At 49.5% G+C, this 18,834-nt stretch overlaps 1 protein-coding gene across 1 annotated transcript in view; it reads right to left on the reverse strand.

The window, feature by feature from the left end:
• Positions 1-10,666: 10,666 nt before the first annotated feature.
• Afg1l (AFG1 like ATPase) overlaps positions 10,667-18,834 on the reverse strand; it is a 159,415-nt gene continuing 151,247 nt past the window's right edge. The window contains exons 11-13 of the mRNA XM_032888755.1: positions 16,257-16,397; positions 13,216-13,329; positions 10,667-10,914 (exon numbers count right to left, since the gene is read on the reverse strand). Of these exons, the coding sequence (XP_032744646.1) occupies positions 10,789-10,914; positions 13,216-13,329; positions 16,257-16,397 (381 nt within the window). The 3' untranslated portion in view covers positions 10,667-10,788. The remainder of the gene's footprint in view (positions 10,915-13,215; positions 13,330-16,256; positions 16,398-18,834) is intronic.

The raw sequence follows: 18,834 nt of genomic DNA on the forward strand, positions 1-18,834 counted from the left end.
GCACAGCACAGCACAGCACAGCACAGCACAGCACAGCACAGCACAGCACAGCACAGCACAGCACAGCACAGCACAGCACAGCACAGCACAGGGCACAGCACAGCACAGCACAGCACAGCACAGCACAGCACAGCACAGCACAGCACAGCACAGCACAGCACAGCACAGCACAGCACAGCACAGCACAGCACAGCACAGCACAGCACAGCACAGCACAGCACAGCACAGCACAGCACAGCACAGCACAGCACAGCACAGCACAGCACAGCACAGCACAACACAGCTCAGCACAGCACAGCACAGCACAGCACAGCACAGGGCACAGCACAGCATAGCACGGTACAGCACAGGGCACAGCACGGCACAGAACAGCACAGAACAGCACAGCACAGCACAGCACAGCACAGCACAGCACAGAACAGAACAGAACAGAACTGAGACTAAATGTGCTTTCCCCTCCCAACCCAGGGACCACCAAGTGCCCTGTATAAACCCCAGACCTTCCGGCAGCCACTGCCCACCCTGGCACTTGCAGTGTGCCAATTTGTTCCCCCACACTCATCATAAGTATCCCGTTTCCCGGAGATACAGGTCTCCAGGCCCATCCACGCCGCTATGCTTGCCTTTGGCTTGTAGATCGCCTATATCCTCATCCCTGATGTTTCTGATGAACCACCAAGTTGGAGGGCAAGAAATAAGATAACAAGTCAGCCTTAACTAAGCATCCAGCAGGAAGTATCCATGGCTAACACTGCTGCTTGATACATAGTTGCTAGGAGGGAAACAATATAAAGAAGCCATACCATTATCCAGATATCAATGTGAGACCTGTGCATTTGACTCAGCTCTTCTGGGTCCAAAGAGCAAAAATGACATCACCACGTCTCTAGGAGCTGAGACCCTTACTGGTGTCCCCAGCTCTCACACAGACCTTTCTGCCATTTGATACACTTGGAGAGAGATAAACAGAGGCAGAAGACAGCAGTTCCGTATAGTCTTGCCATGGATCAGACAGGCTCTCGCTATGCAGCCTGAAATGCAACACTTAGTCCAGGCTTTGCCTCAAACCTGTGGGGATTCCCTTGCTTTAAAACTTCCTTCCCTCTGTTACAGGCATTTACCACCACATCTGGTCAACTGCAGCTCTTTGAACGGGACAGGCATAGACTACGGGGACAAAACAAGTTTGAGGACTCTTCCCTAACCCCACAACCCTGGAGCATCACTTCCAGCCTCGGAAGGAGACTGAAATGGTGTGGGAGGTGGCTTCTGAGGACAGGGCAGAGCCCAGGGGAAGGCTTCCAGGCTCTGGTGTCAAGGAGGGGTCAGCCTCTAAGAACCGTGCCTTGAGCATCTTCAAGCTAGTCGCACTCGCTGGGTCAGGAAGGTGAGCCTGCCTGTGCCTGGCTGGCCTCAGGTCGTCCTGTGGCTTCTAACCTGTGCTATAACAAAGATGACATCATCCCTTGCTCTCTCTCACTGGTAACTTGTTGAAGTTTGGTCCTGGCTCTCCCTCTCAGGCCTGTACTCCCAGAAATAAGACTCAGACTCAAAATATACTTACACATACCTTGGCCATATAGCTAGGATCTTCTCTGACTAGATCATAACTTAAAATAACCCATTAATTTTTATCCACATTCTGCCACATGGCTGGTGACCTGCGCTCAGGCCCCATGTGTCTGTCTCGTCCCATCTTCCCGGTGAATCTCCCATGTCTGGCTCTCTCCCAGAATTCTTTCTTTCTCCAGGATGCTCCACCTTCTTTCCTATAGACCATAGGTTTTAATGGACAGGTGATGTAACCATCCAACATACAAGATATTCTCCCTACAGTAACTCGGTGGCCTCCTCACCTGTCCCACAGGCAAATCTTCCCACTGCTTCTTCAACTTTAACCAGCAGCTACAGAAGCGTGTGGGGCTACACTGGGCCTTAGCTCAGTCAGCATTGAGACCATTTTGTCCTAAACTCAACATTGTTTTAGTGTGGCTTGCTGCTTATTTTTGCGTTGCGAAATCTGATTATGTCGGGACTATAAAAGTCTAAGCAATTATTTTTTAATTCTACAGACTATGTTACTCTAATCAACAGAAATCAGCCGATACTTCTTCAGCAAATAAATTTAATATTCTGCATGCTACGGGGTTCTGTTAAAAAATATGATAGGTTATTAGTGCAAAATGAGAGGTGCACATTGATGACACCAGCAGTTTTCACATCCCCGCTCTCAAGTTCAGATTCTAAGAGGGAGGGTCCTGGAGGAATAGCTCACATCTGACTTTTCTTTAAACATTTGGAAAAATAATAGTCTAGTCATTTTGCCTCTTCTGAGTTTCCAGAAGTAAGTGGTCATTTCTCTTGGCACTTAGCAAGCACTGTACTGAGTTCAGTACTCATTTAATAAGGGAGAGACAAGGGGTGCTTAGAACTCTGTCCCTTTCCGCCAACCTCCGACCTTTCTCTGCCTTTTGCTATGATTCCTGGCAGACTCGACAGCCCTCCACATCCCCAGATAAAATCATTCTTGCTCACTGGATTGTGTCTGTTTGTCCCTAAGAGGTTAAGAGTCCGTCTTGGTCAGGGAGTTTCTCCTATTCATGTAGATTTGTCTCTGCCTGGCTCTTTGAATAACAGTGAGTGAATGGATGGATGGTTGGTGAATACTTGTATGCTGTTTTTGTTTTTGTTTTTGTTTTTTTTTTCTTTTCTTTTCTTTTTTTCGGAGCTGGGGACCAAACCCAGGGCCTTGCGCTTGCTAGGCAAGTGTTCTACCACTGAGCTAAATCCCCAACCCCTGTATGTTGTTTTTAACGACTTCATTGACATACATTCACATATAAAATCCAACCATTCAAACAGTTCAGTGCTCCTTGTTAATCCGTATGCAGTAACTTCCCCTCCTCATCCAGCTGTATGTGATAATCCCACCTCTCTGTTCAAATGCGCGTAATAAACACGCTGAGCTTCCGGGGTGCTGTGGATTCTTCATCAGATCTGGTTCAACAGATCTCAGCTTCTCTGTATGTCTTCCTGTGGAAATAAGACCGGGGAAGGGGCGGGGGGGGGGAGGAGCGGGGGAGAAGGGAGACAGAGTCACATAACAAATCCTGAATCCCGGACTCAGACTCTGGAGACCAGCACCCGGGTGCAGATCTGGGTTTTGGGGCAGGGCCTAAGCTTGTCTGCAATGCTTGAGCCAATCCCAAACTCCTAAATCCTGAGCCAATCATATCTCGCCACATCATCACTATGCCCCAATGAAAGCTCTGCATGATGAGTCTCTCAGAAGGTAACTCACCTCTTAGGACTTCCGGGAACATGGGGGAAGCAGCCACTTCCCTGGCCTCTGTTCACCAGTGCGCATCAGTACTCTTCGAGGAGTCGCAGGACCCTGTGGCGCATCACTCTCCATCCCATTTTTTCCTTCACAAGGTTGACTTCCATGTCCCCCTTACCTGTGTCTGTGTATTCTTTCTTCGTTCCCTCTTGACTCCCAGTCAGGTCAAGTCCCTGGAGTCATGCCGGACTCGGTAGCAGACAGTCTAGAACGGGAGGTGGGAATTAGGGAAGAGATGCGTTTGGGAATAATTGGTCCCAGATGGTCTTCGTAGCCATAGGAATCAAAGCGTGTAAGGGGGCTGGAGAGAAGGCAGCAGGGGGAAGGACTCAGACTCTGTTCTCAGCACCCACGTGGTGGCTCACGACCATCCATAACTCCAGTTCCAGGAACCCACATCCTTCTTCTGGTACCAGGCATACATACGGTGCCTACACATACATCTAAGTAAACACACATATAAAATAAATCTTTTTAAAAAGAGAGAGCATGTGAGGAGAACGCTGCGTGTAAAAGCTCTTTGTCTAACACTGAATGTGGCTTTCACAGTTATAAACTCCACCACAGGACGGTGCAAAGCAAAGGCCCTCACCAACTGCACCTCCATCATGCCTGAGTAGACACGAACTTTGTTATAAACTGCGCAGTCTCTGGTATTCTGTTACAGCAACGCAAAACAACCAGGAAGGCGTCATTGGCGTTTCTGGGCCGTGTTCTGGGCAACTTTTCTAGAAGCTCCACGATGTGATGTTACACCCGACTTCGTCCTAGTGTGCTTTCTATGGCTGTGATAAACGCCATGGGGCAGAAAGGGTTTAGTTCACCTGACAGTTACAATAGAACAGGAAGAGAAACCAAGGCAGGAAGCAGGAACTGAAGCCGAGACCATGAAGAACACCGCTTACCTTTCACAGCTCAGCCTGCGTTCTTAGACAACCCAGGACCATTTGCCTAGGGATGGCACTGCCCACAGTGGGCTGGGCCTTCCCCCCATCAATCATTAATCAAGAAAATGCCTCCACAGATTCGCCTACAGACCCATCTAATGAAAGCATTTGGGGGTAGGGGGGTAGAAAGGTTAAGAGCACTGACTGCTCTTCCAGAGGCCCTGAGTTCAAATCCCAGCAACCACATAGTGGCTCACAACCATCTGTAAAAGAATTTGATGCCCTCTTCTGGTGTGTCTGAAGAACTCTCGTCAGAGTACAGTGTACTCACATAAAATAGATAAATAAATCTTTTTTAAAAATATTCTCCATGGGGCTGGGGATTTAGCTCAGTGGTAGAGCGCTTGCCTAGAAAGCGCAAGGCCCTGGGTTCAGTCCTCAGCTCCGGGGGAAAAAAAAAAAAGAATTAAAAAAAAAATTCTCCATGAAAGCAATTTTTTAATTCATTGAGGTTCCTTCCTCCCGGAAGACTCCAGTTTATGTTAACGCCCTCGCCCTGCTCCCCCACTCTCCCACCCACAGCAGCACAGGTTGGCATGTGACAAGACTCCAAGTCAGACAGGCACACAGCCAAGCTAGGAGTGAGAGCAGAGGGCAGAGCCCCTCCCCCGGAGGTGGAGTTTAACCTTGCCAAAGGGAGGGGCCTCCATAGCAGTTACAAGAGGGTCTAACATGGGAACCACACTCCACTCTAAAAATGATCGCCAGTCTCAAACAATTTTGGGGGCAGGAGCTGGGAGACAGGTGGACGCGGATCATCCTGTTAGAAATGAAAGCAAATGTTACCCAGATGCGTTAGCACATCTCAGCTCTAGGAAGACTGAGGCAAGAGGAGCAGAAGTTTGATGTCGGGTGGGTTGTTTCGAACTAAACATTGCATTTTAAATAATCTTTACATAAACCGCGCGTCCTCCCACTTAGCACATTGTTGGCAGGAAGCCGTGGTGCCCTGCAAACCACAAGGCTGGCTTGTTGTTACCATGGGTGTGAGGATAAGGCAGGAGTCCTTGCCTTAGGGATGGAGGGAGAGACACGGGCATGGGAGGGTACCAACGAGGCTTTGAGATGGCCTCGTGTATCCGTGACTTGGGCACCAAGACCTAGGATACAGCAGTGCTTGGCCATCCCTTGAAACTGGAGCCCAGGCTGCAGTTTGGCCGCGTCATCGCCAGACGCTGCTGAACGCCAGGGTCCCATGGGGAGCATTAAAGAACGTAAGTGCTGGGCTCCCCCTCTGCCGGGTTGCCTGGCTCTCTGGGGCACCCTGGGGGAGTAAGGAAGCCTTGAGAGTTCCCAACCGGAAGGCTTTTCCCTGTCAGTTCACCCACCGACCACAAGATGGTGCCCTCTTCATGGGAAATGGCTGAAGCCCACCAAGCGAGCAACAGTTTCAGTATTCAGTGGATTTCAGGACATCCCCCAGCATCTCAGCCTGTGTCCTTGGAGTGAGGCTGGGGGCTGCGACCCTTGTTCCTCTGTAGGAAACCGCCAGTGTGGGCTGCGTGTTCAGTTTTGCATTTCTCAACGGTGGAGAGTTTACAATAGTCATGGGTGGAACATTCCCGAGCATGGCTGGTTACCCGGCTAACCCTCTACCATCTACAGCAAACTTGCTATTGCTTTCCCCAGAACAGCCCTTAGGGGAAAAAATGAGGCCAAGAGTCACAGTAAAAACCAGCACAAGAGTTTCCTGGTTCTAGAAGAATCCAGACCACCTAAGGTCACGTAGGTCACAGTCAGCGCTGGGGAAGACCTCCCAGAGCAGCACACTTCTCCTGCCGCAGCCGGCCCAGCGTAAGGACAGACTCAAGGCCAGACAGCCAACCGCGACCTTTGGAGATATGACCCCACTCACTTGAGGTTTTCCCGTCCGGCATGGAGAGGCTGCAGGTGTGAGTTTTACAGGCCGGGAAATGAAGAGTGTAGAAGTTAGTGTCTAGATCCTTCCCGATGCACTACTGTGTGTCTTAGCACCTCTGGCCTTAGTTTCCCTGTCTGATGGGTGGATGGGTGGATGGGGGGGCAGTTCGGGTAAGCCCATGAGCTCCGGGCTGTTCTACAACCCCAGCGAAAAGACTGGCAAGCAAGGAGCCTCACAGACCACAGCCGGGAGAGAGGCTAGAGTGAGGCTTTCTAGTGTGGAATCATTACACGCCACACTTCGGAACTGTGGGCAGAGTATCCCTAACTTGAAATTCAAACCCTGGGCTGCCCCACCAGATGGAGCTTTTGGTATGCTGACTGGTACTGTCCAGTGGAAAAGTCCATGCCTGCCCTCATATGACAGGTCGTGGTCAAAATGTGGGCAGTGGGTGGGGGGCTCGGCAGTTAAGAGCACTTGATGCTCTCCGCAAGGACCCAGGTTCAGTTCCCAGCACCACATGACAGCTCATGACCAGCTATAGCTTCAGTTCTAGGGGATCTGAGTCCTTCTGGCCTCCGAAGGTTCCAGGTGTACACAACATGGCATGCATGTACATGCAGGCAAAATGCCCACATATCTAATATATGATATAACATATAATGAATATATTTTAAATTCAGGTACACACTAGAAATGACATATAAAATCATCGTATTATTTTATACATAGGTTTATGTGAAACTTAATTGAGTTGTAGTCCCATTCCAAAGACATCTCATTATAAATACGCAAATACCCCAAATCTAAGGGACACTCGGCATTCAGACCCTTCTGGTCCCGAGCATCTAAGTTTTCCTTTTGGTCTGGCTGCCATATTGCTTCCTCATTTTCTCTTTTTCTCGGATGCTAACCTTGGGAAGAGAACAGGATGATGATGGATCATTTCCAGCACGGGTGAACTCCATCCTCCTGCATCTGATACGGAGGCAGAACCCTCGCATGGGCCGTTCAGCCCTCCTCTCTGAACCCCCCCCCCCCCCCCAACTGAGACAGCCCCTCCCACCAGGGCCTCTCCCACGAGGCCTAGAGGGCTGGGGGTCTGGAGGGACAAAAGGGACAGGAGATGGCGCCCTGCAGTTATGCAGGCCGAGCCGAGCCTTGCACTGCAGTTCAGCCTACACGGTTTTTAAAAGCTGTCTAAACACGTTAGTAGCAGAGGGATAAGCCATGCACTAAGGGCCCGTGAAGGACACAATTGTGTTCCAAACAACTGACCACGGCGTGAGGGTGATCTGGCTGTGTTATCTGCCACACGGATCACCAGGTCAATTTGACTCACACGGCTGGGTAAGTAGGTGTCCCCTGCTTTTTCCCCTTCCGTCCATGTGTCCTTCCTGAAGCTTCTCCCCGTGGAAGACAACCTTCCCCAACGGGGGCCCACCTTGCTTGGAAGCGTGCAGAGTGCTGGGTCTTTCTGCAGAAATCTCCAAACAAGCTTTTAAGTCCAAACCTGGACCTTGAACAAAAACAGGAGTGTGGGGCTGTGCTACCAGTACCATACACTCCGGTACAGTTTGTCTTTCTGTCAGTCCTCTGTCCATCTGTCTATCCATCTACACTGTCTTTTTATTTAATGTGAAAAGCAAAAGCTAAGCTTTAGAATTGGGGTGTGGCTGAGTGACAGATGCCTGGCACGTGAGGCCTTGGGTTGAGACCCCAGCACTGCACACAGAGACACACGCACATATACACAGATACACTGAGACACACACACACACACAGAGACACGCACATATACACAGATACACTGAGACACACACACACACACACACACAGACATGCACACACACACAGAGACACACACACACACACACAGAGAGACACGCACATATACACAGATGCACTGAGACACACACACACAGAGACACGCACATATACACAGATACACTGAGACACACACACACACACACAGACACACAGAGACACACACACAGATACACACACACACACAGACATGCACATATACACAGATACACTGAGACACACACACACACACACAGAGACACGCACATATACACAGATGCACTGAGACACACACACACAGAGACACGCACATATACACAGATACACTGAGACACACACACAGAGACACGCACATATACAGATACACTGAGACACACACACACACAGACACACAGAGACACGCACATATACACAGATACACTGAGACACACACACACAGACATGCACATATACACAGATACACTGAGACACACAGACATATACACAGAGACATACAGAAATACAGAGACACACACAGAGACATATAGAAATACAGAGACACACACAGACACAGAGATAGCAGTACAGACACACAGAGATACAGACACACACACACACACACACACACAATTTAAAGATGAAGTCGTTCCTACTTGAGCTCTGAACAACAGCTGTGCTGTTAGCTCCTGGATGCTCACCACAAGTCAAGAACAAACAAGGTTCTGTTTATGAACAGGGTAAAATGACATGGGTTCCCAGTTGTGAGACGTGAACCTCTGGCCAACTGACTCTACTCTCCCAAGCCTTGGTTTCCTGACCTGTAATTCTCTTTGTAGGTTTACCCTTTAAACCGAGATAACTGAACTACCTAGTAGTCACTTGGGACATAGTGAGCTATTTTCTTCCAAAGGAGGTTTTGAAACATTGTGTGTGTGTGTGTGTGTGTGTGTGTGTGTGTGTGTGTGTGTGTGTGTGTGTGTGTGTGTAAACAGGTGGGTGCAGGTGCCCTTGGAAGCTAGGAGAGAGAGTTAATATTGTAGGAGTTGAGACTCAAACTCAGGTCCTCTGCAGGAGCAGTACACACTCCAAGCCACTGAGCATCTCCCCAGCTTGGAAACATCTCTTCTCCCTTCACTTATTCTCTTTGGAATTCAGTGTCTCACTTCAGTAAAAATATTGTTCGGGTAATGATACAGTTCAGTGCTGGAGCACTTGCCTAGCATAGGGTAAGGCCCTGAGTTTTGTAGCCAGTGTCACAAAATTCCACCTGCCTGCCCACCCACCCAATCCATCCATCCACCATCCATCCATCCATCCTTCCATCCATCCATCCATCCATCCATCCATCCATCCATCCATCCATCCATCCATCCACCCATCCATCCCCTCCATCCATCCATCCATCCTCATCCACCCATCCATCCATCCACCCATCCATCCATCCATCCATCCATCCACCATCCATCCATCCATCCACCCATCCGTCCATCCATCCATCCACCCATCCGTCCATCTGCCTATACATCCATCCATCCACCCATCCATCCATCTGCCTATCCATCCATCCATCCACCCACCCATCCACCCATCCACCCATCCATCCGTCCACCCATCCATCCATCTGTATGAACATGCACACAGCTACACATTTAACTTTTAGAAGCCCTAATTCAGACGTTTTTCCAGTGCTTGGCTACTCTGCTCATCTATCTGCTTGACATAAAGGGTTAATATCCAAAATAGAATGCTGTGCACAGATCACTGAATGACAACAGCCTCACAGAATGCATTTACATCCACACGAGGCGTATGATTGACTACTCTCCCACACAGTTGATTTTCACATCATTTGGAGAAGGGATTGAATAGTCTTTCTCCTCTGAAGAGGAATTAAAGTCTTTAAAAAAATTTTATTATGCGTGAGTGTGTGTGTGTGTGTGTGTGTGTGTGTGTGTGTGTGTGTGTTAAGTACAGGCATGGGTGTGGCAGTCAGGACAACACTGAGAAACTGGTTCTCTCCTGCAGCTATGGTTCCGGGGATTGAACTCATGTCATCAGGGTTGTGCAGCAAGCTCTTTTGTCTGCTGAGCCATCTCACTGGCCCAGAGTTTAAGATTCTCTTTTTCTTTTAAAAAACAAGATTTTTTTAAATGTATGTGTATGTGTGTTTGTCTGCGTGGGTATAGGAGTGTGTGTACGTGTGCATGTATCAAGTCCCTTGGAGCTAGAATGGCAGGCTGTTTTGGACCACCTGTCATGGGTGCTAGGAGTTGAACTCTGGTCCTGTGTGAGATCGGCAAGCACTCTTAACTACCAAGCCATCTCTCCAGCCCCTTAAAATCACTGCAACCCAGTTCCCTTTGGTGATGAAACTTAGCAGCGATGGGTTCTACTTAGAGGAACCAGACACGATCAGTGGAGGAGAAGTCAGCTTTTATTTACAGATTTGTCAAGTGTCCTTTCCAGTTTCCTACGAGGCCCGACTCTGCGACTCAGGATCAAGGATGTGGAGTGACTGCCTGCCTCTTATAGCGAATGTGTTCCTACGGTGACTTCTGTGCGGCCGAAGCTTGGAGATGCACAGACATCCTGCACTCTCTGCCCGTTTGTACGTTCGTGATGAAGCCAGTTGCCGACATGTCGGGTTTTGCAGTGATCTTCAAGAGTGATGATTCCACTTTATGATGGATCTACAAAGAAGAGACGTCTTCAGGGTGCCTGTCCACTGCCTCAGAGGCAAAGTGCATTGACGAGGAGGAAAATGATCCTGTCACGTCTCATAGTGACGTAGTGATGTCTCACTGTCTCGCAGCTTTACCCGGTCACATTTTTATTATTAGTTGTGAAAGTGACAGTTACTTCCTGCTTCTGTCCCCCTCAATCCAGTACTGCTCGGTCTGCATCTCTGTGAGCCGGGAAATAGTGCGTTGAAAGGAGAAGATTTCCTCCTCCCCGGTAAACATGGAGAGCCCGGCTGAGTCCTGTGGGTAGAACAGACAAAAGCCACCCCCTGTGAAAACCGTAACCCTGAGGGAAGACTTGCAGAAACAAATCCCAGTTTAAAGAACCTGCAGCTTTATCGATTTAGATGATATATTTTTCCACAGACAATCTCTCAAGTGAGACTAAAGTGTCAACGGGTCTAAACCAATAGATAATCAACAGAACCAGGAAGAAAAAAAAAATCAGATCAAAGCCAAGTACAGAGGTTTTGCTCAGAATGGAAGTTTGCTGCAAACCCTAAAGGAACGTGCTAGAAAGGAATCTCTCTCCCACAGCAAAAATGGTAATTTTGCCAGGCATGGTGATTTACCCTCTAATCCCAGAACTCCATAGGTTAAGACAGGAAGATTGTAAATTCAAAACAACACTCTGTCTTACCCACACCACCACCACCACCACCACCACCACCACCACCACCACCACCACCACCACCACCACCACCACCAGAGAGAGAGAGGGGAGGAGAGGGAGAGGGAGGGAGAAGGGGGGGGAGGGGAAGGGAGGGAAGAGGAAAAGGGAGGAAGTCCAGCAGTTCTAATAATTTAGGAAGCTCCTCAGGGAGCCCTTTCTAGATTGAGAGACTGAGAGGTTCTGTGGGCCCTGTCCCTGGAGAAGCTGTCTGAAATCCGACTTTGGTCCCCAGTTACGGGTATTTGGTATTTGCTGAGGGTAGCCAGGGAGCCTTCCTGCTGCGAGGGCAGGCAGCACCCTTAGGACTGGGGATATCAACATGGACGTGTGGTCATGAAGACAGCTTTGGATTTTCCTTTCTCTCCTTGGGGGCTTGCTCTTAAGTTCTTTCAGAGAAAATGTCTATGCTGCCCCAAGCCCCTCTTCCCCACTGGGTCCCTGTGACTCTAGGACTCCGAGGTCACAGCCCATGACTTCTTGATGGCCTGAGCTCACTTGGGTCCATGCCTGAACCTTTACTCTTGCAAAACTGTTAAGAGCCTCACTGAGGAACTAGTCTGACTGACTAGCTCCCCGTACACTCCCTGAAATCCACAAGGACAATGGCTGTGTAACAGGCACTGCACTCTGAGAGGCAACATTGTGCTGTAGCTCCCACATGAGGGTTTTAGACAGGTAATCCCACACCACTGTAGTCTGGATGTTTGTGCCTTCCAAAATATCCAGGTTGAAACCTTAGCCCTCAAAGGAGGGACATTATGTGACAAGAGCCTTGGGACTCTGTTGATTAGGTCTTGAGAGTGGAGTCCTCAAGAACAGCAATGTCTTCGTAAAAGAAGGCCCAGGATATGATCCTTCCTGCCTGCCTGCCTGCCTGCCTTCCTTCCTTCTTTCCTTCCCTCTTTCTTTCCTTCCTGCCTTCCTTCCTTCCACAGCGTGAAGCATATGACAAAACAACTTGACCTCAGGCTCAGAGCTGTGAGAAACAGCTCCCAAGGTGGAGAAGCCATACAAGTTATTTTGCTATAGCAGCCTGCAGAGTGGGCAGACAAAGCAACCATGTTTTCAAAGTTTACCCCAAGGATGAATAATGTCTATTCAAGTCGACAAGAATTTACTGTTAGGACTACAATGCCATCCCTGTGTTTGGGGTCAAATGGTGGCAATTAAATTCTTTTGGGATTTAATTATTGCTTTAGTTCACATAGCGCACATGGAAGCCCAAAAAGTACATCAGATCCCCCTAGAACTTGTGAGCTGCCATGTAGGGGCTGGGAATCGAACCCAGGACCTCTGGAAGAGCAGTCAGTGCTCTGAACCGCTGAGCCATCTCTCCGACCCCAGTGCTGGCAGTTTAACTTTTGACTAATAGGTCAATGGTTTGATAGCTGCTTTTGATTAATAGGTCAATGGTTTGATAGCTGATCTGTATGCCCCCTAATGCTTTCACAGAAGCAGGGAATCCTAATTGAACTGGGAGGAACCCAGAGTTCAAACTGCAGAAAAAAACCCAGACCATATGAGTCTGTTTCCTACCGAATATCCCTGAGCCTGGTACCCAGAGCTGCTCTGTGTTTCCTTAGTGAAAAGTCTGGGACTGAAACACGGATTTCTCTGTAATCTGGGGGTTTGCTAGGTTTCTATGGGACTCCGTTTCTGCTATGTGACAATGAGAGCAAAAGCTCACACAGTCGATGGCGGCTCCAAGACGAGACTCTCAATGTGCTGAAGTTGAGACAGAGCTGGCTAGACAGCACCGTTCAATGGTTAACCGTACGTCGTACTCCTTCTGCAAACCGTGACGTGTATTAGACTCTAAGCTACCAAGCCATTTTATAAGGAAAGGAAGTGGAGGTAGCATCACCTACCTGGCTCAGCCCCAAGTCGTCCATCAGCACCCGGCTTTGGTCCGACTCGCTGTCCTGATGCTGATACACAAACAGGCTGGAGATGGGGACCAAGGCGCTGCAGATGATACGCACCTGAAGCAGGGAGACAGTGGACAGTGGGACTCCGCTCACACGGTAAAGAAAACCTGTCTGTTGCGGGAGCAGCTCAGGGCTTTGCTTTTACAGGGTCTGGGGTTTTTCCTAGTAGTTTGTACTTACGCACATAGTGTTTGAAACCACACAGCACTTACCAATGCATTTCCACACAGTGTAGACCGCGCTGTGAAGCAGCCAGCGGGGGCTTTATACAGGGAACCCCAGGCCTGTGGCGGTCTCAGTCCGGACCCCCGGGTCCTACTCCAGTGGTCTCCTCTATGTCTCTGGTTTAGATGCCCCTGGCCCCTCCAGAGCCCACGCTGAAAACCTCCCAGTACAGGACTCGTAAGAGGTGGGGCCGTTGGGTCATGATGGTTCCACAAAGATCTGCCTGAACTCTTTTCTCTCTTTAGTATTTATTTTCAGTCATGTGTGTCTGTGTGTGGGTATGTGCTTGGGGGCCTGTGCAGCTCAGAAGAGAGTTGGGGATCCCTGGAGCTGGACTTGGAGGCAGTTGTAAGTGCCCAACATGGGTTTGGGTTCTCGGGGAGAACTGTACTCATTCTTAGCTGAGGAGCCATCTCTCCAGACCTGTCTATTAGCATCCTGCAGGGCACTTTTCAAAGAGAGTAACATCAACTTCCTCTCATCATCTTGGTATTAGGTGAGTGGGTGGACACGACCACAGCTTGAAAGCAGTTAATGTCTTTTATGTCCATTAGTTTGTCATACTTGTTCTTCGTGTCATTTTGTTCTTTCAGGTAGATGTAGCTCAGGCTATCCCCCAACCTATTATATTCCTGCCTCTTCCTCCCATGCACCAGGATTATAGGCATGTACACACCATGTAGCTCAGGCTATCCCCCAACCCACTATATTCCTGCCTCTTCCTCCCATGCACCAGGATTATAGGCATGTACACACCATGTAGCTCAGGCTATCCCCCAACCCATTATATTCCTGCCTCTTCCTCCCATGCACCAGGATTATAGGCATGTACACACCATGTAGCCCAGGCTATCCCCCAACCCATTATATTCCTGCCTCTTCCTCCCATGTACCAGGATTATAGGCATGTTCACCATGCCCAGCTCCAAAACATATCCCTCCTGATGTTTAAAGAACCCAGGTTTGTTGTGAGCCTTTCAAAAATCATCCTTCAAGTAAACAACCAACCCTTTAAATAACATGTTGATTTCAGGGACCCGCATTCCCATTTTATTTTAATAAATCTCTCAATCGATCGCAATTGGCACTTCTTCCATTGCTTAAATGGAGTGTTCTATTTCACGGTCTTCGTGAGTACATTCTAGAATAATGTCTGCTTAACGCTCTCAATTTCCGAAATAAGATAATTCTGACCATACTTTAAGAGAGAATGAGAGCTCCAAATAAGTGGTTTGGTTACGAATGTTGGGGGCAGTTTCTATCGCACACTGCCAGGTAGAGCGTTGGCTCCCTTAAGTGAGTGAGAAGCTGGGAGATGACCGAGTCCGGCTGGGCAAGGGGAGCAGATCTTCTTCAAGGCATTTCCAGCTTGAACGTCAGCCACGTGCGCCTTTACCCTCTGTGGCAATGCCACTCCCCCCTTTTCCCAAGAAACCTTTGCCCTTTGAAACCCAGCGACACCTCCAGCGTCATGGACTGCACCTGGTGCAGTCATGGACCCACCCTTAGCACAGGGCAGTGCCCCACACTGATGAGCCTGGAGCCTCAGCTCCCGGATGACCCCCTGCCTGGGTGGCTGTGCTGCAGGCTGACCGCAGGCTTTCCCGAGCTGCTTCAGCAGAGCCTGCAGGCTGCCTTTCCTGCTTACGCCCTCATCCCGCGCCCTGCCCCTCCTGCCCCAGCAGCCAGCCCTTCAGCCCCTGAACATTTATAAGGAATGTGTAAAATGCAGCCACCGGCCCGAGCCTGGGACTCACTAGCCAGGGTGGGGATGGAGTGGCTCAGGAGCCTGGATTTTAAGTGGCCCTGTGAACAGAGGACTTCCCTGGGCCTCTCTCAACTATTCCTGGACACCAAGGCTCAGAGACCTCTCTCTGGGTGGTCATCTCCAACCAGTAAAGAAACACGATCTCCACAGATGTGAAATTGATGTTGCTTGGGCCCTGGGCCCTGGGCTCCAGGATGGCGGCCACCGTGTCTCAGTTGGCACTGTCTTTCAGCTGAGCATCTTGCTTGGGATGATAGAGGTCATTGAATGGGTGAGTAAATGAAGCATTAAACTCTCTCGTTTCTGTTCCTTCCTCCTTTGCTACAAAATCCCCTCGGTTTTAGAACTATTGCTTAACTCTGAGCAACGACTAGGGAGGGAGATCTTGAGTAGTTTTGAAAGAAACTTAACTGTTTTTACTGTTGGTATCTTATTTTAGGGTGCATACACTGTGAGGAGGGGCTCACCTGGACTGCGACCAACCTGCTACACTTCTTCACAAAACCATGCAAGTGTCATTGTTACCCTTCCCTTCTACAGAAGGCAGCAGATCTCAGAGGCTGAGCCAGTCTCTAGAGTGCCAGGGTCCGCTCCTTAACCACTAGGCTATATTGCCTTTTGAGGGCAGACAATGGCTGAGACACAGGGATTAAAAGCAGTACACCATGATGACTGTCTCTTGCTGGTTAGTTCCTCGGTGGGGCTGGTGGGTCGCAGGGAGCATTACCATAAGGCAAAGGGTCACTCATCATCCTTGGTCTGACCTGTGAGCACAGTCTGGCGTGCACAATCTACTTGTGGGATCATGGAGGGGACATGGATGTAGCGGAGGACAACTTGTAATGGAGCTCAACACTACTGTGGGAAGTAACGGGGCAGGAAGTATCGGGGTAGGAAGTAACGTAAGTACATCTGGGAATTCCAGCTCAGGTCACCTGACTTCACACCCCACAGTGCTCAGTTCTGTGAACACGGCGGGCGTCCTCACCTTGAAGTTGTAGAAGTTGTCAATGAGAGTGATGAATCTGCGCACTTGCGTCCTCTTTGCCAGCGAAAACTGTGGAATGTTCCGTATGATTACCGTATCAAAATTCTTGGATAATTCCAAATAGTCACTCGCTCCAAGTGGCTGTAGGTAAAACAGAGAGAAGGGAGCTGCGGCCATCTTCGGATGGAAAGCTTGTCACAGAGAGATTTAGATGGTAATTTAGGGTGACTAGACCGGATGAGGCAGGTTTTGAAGGCCAGGTAAGGACACAGGCATGTACATAACAAATGGCTAGCGAAGCGTCCCTTCCCCTTCCTCCATTTCCCATCCCCAGACCCCGTGCCTCACCCTGGCTGGAGCCACAACACTCCCCTTAGCCATGGAAGAGTTTCCGGCTTTGAGGGGGGAAGTTTCTGGTTTGACCCAGACACTCTTCCAGGGGCCCCTCCTGCTGAGACGAGGGTTGTGCCTAGCTGTGCCTGCTCTGTTCACTACTTATTAACAGCACTTGGAGTACACTATGAGGTCTTTCTGTTCCTCGGCTGTCTGGAGAATGGCCATTCCTGTCTGCCTCACAGAATTATGAAGACCGGGTGACGTAGCCCAGCGGCTGGGGCATGCCTCTGAGTCCGAACCATCTTTGTTGTTGCCTTTGGAGAAAGGGTCTATGTGTTCTAGGCTGTCTGGGAACCCGCTATCTAGCTCAGGCTATCTCAGGACTCACAGTGATCCTCCTGCCTCGGCCTCCAGAATATGGGGATTGGAGGTGTGCGTCCCTCTGCCAGGCCTGGCCATTTCCTGATTACTATTTTGAGCTCAAGTGATTCTGATGAGGCCCAATGAGCCTGGTACATAAAGATATGTCATTCCCATGGGGACCAACTAATCTACCCGATGTCTGCACCCCCAACCTTGTGCATTTGCCTGACATTGGAGTCAAACCTTGGGGGCGCATGGAATCATAACTCAGAGTAAACAGTGCCAGAAGGCACAGGGAAAGACCAAATGGTGTGCTAGCGTGAGAGAGAACGGCCTCACAGCCCTGCTGCTCCACAGTCACTCTACTCTTTTGGAATCAGTTAGGGTCGTCTCACCTCCTGCAAATCGGAAACCATATGCAAAACAACATACAAACCTCATGCTTGATATGTGGTCCTTATAACTAATCTGGTGCTTTGACCATGGATGTGAGGTTTTTATCAAACCAAACACACGCCCGGGGAAAGCATGATGTATGCTGGAGTGCCAAGGGCAACTGGAAACCAGAATTGTGCTCACCCTGCTGTCTTACAGAGTGCACACCCTTGTCGGTAGGTCCTGTGTTTGCCATTATACTGGCAAATTTCCCCTCCCTCATATCAGGAAAGGAGCTCCCTACTCACGTACATAAAGAAAATAAAGTGCAATGTAGGATCTCTCTCCTGTGGAAACAACAGGCGAGGAGGAGATGTGAGGTTGCTTCTCAACGTGTGCCTGGGATGACGAAAATGTTCAAGGCAACAGTGCCGGGCTGTGGAACGGTGGCCTTGCAATAAGTTCCTGCTGAACTACCCCATTTTATTCTACCACATTAAAACCCCCACGTTAGGCCATAGATAGAGGGCAAGATCACTTCCCTCTTAACAAACACCAGGCAGAAGACTGAAACGTACTAGTTAGTGAAGATTTTCCAGTCAGTTTTTTTTCTTTTCTTTTCTTTCTTCTTTTTTTTTTTTTTTTTTTTTTTTTCCGGAGCTGGGGACCAACCTAGGGCCTTCCGTTTGCTAGGCAAGCGCTCTACCACTGAGCTAAATTCCCAACCCCGATTTTCCAGTCAGTAGGCTCCACTATTGGATTTAAAATATAAAGAGGGAACTTGTGGGCTGGGGTGGGGCTCGGTTGCTGCAGTGAATGCCTCACAGGCAAGAGGCCCAGAGTTCTGTCCTGGCACGGTGTAAAACCAGCATGGAGAACCCTCGGCCTCAGCACTGGGGGTGGAGGAAGAGGACCAAGCCAAGGCCAGCTGGGGCTACAAAGTGAGCTTGAGGTCAGCCTCAGAGGCTTGAGACCGAATCTCAGAAAAACGTTAAAGAGTGAAAACCGGCCAGGCGTGACAGCACCCGCCTTTGAATTCCAGTACTGGGAGGCAGAGTTCAAGGGCAGCCTGGTCTACAGAGTAAGGTCCAGGATAGCCAGGGCTACATAGAGACCCTGTCTCGGAAACATAAAAAGGACACAGGGAGGGTTTTTAATAGGTAAACATTTTACACAGTGGCTTTGTTGTTTAAATGTCTATAATACAACACTGGAAGGGAAATTCAGGGCTGGATCTAGTGAGCGACAGGAGTGTATTAATTAGAAGTGTGATGTTCATCTGGCAAAGCAGTCGAGGGGCTGGGGATGCTGGCCCCGTTCCGTGCTGTCAGGCGGCCTTGAGCAGACAGCTCTGGAGCTTGGTTCCTCCACCAGTGGAGGAGATTCCATTTAGCAGGCTTGTCCTGAGGGCTCCTGACTACCAAGTAAACACTCAGGAAATGCTGGTCGCTTACAGAAGAGGGCCCGTGGGACACTCCTTAGCCTGCCACATTCAGTAACAATT

This window comes from Rattus rattus, chromosome 18 (assembly GCF_011064425.1).
Source record: "Rattus rattus isolate New Zealand chromosome 18, Rrattus_CSIRO_v1, whole genome shotgun sequence".
NCBI lineage: Eukaryota > Metazoa > Chordata > Mammalia > Rodentia > Muridae > Rattus > Rattus rattus.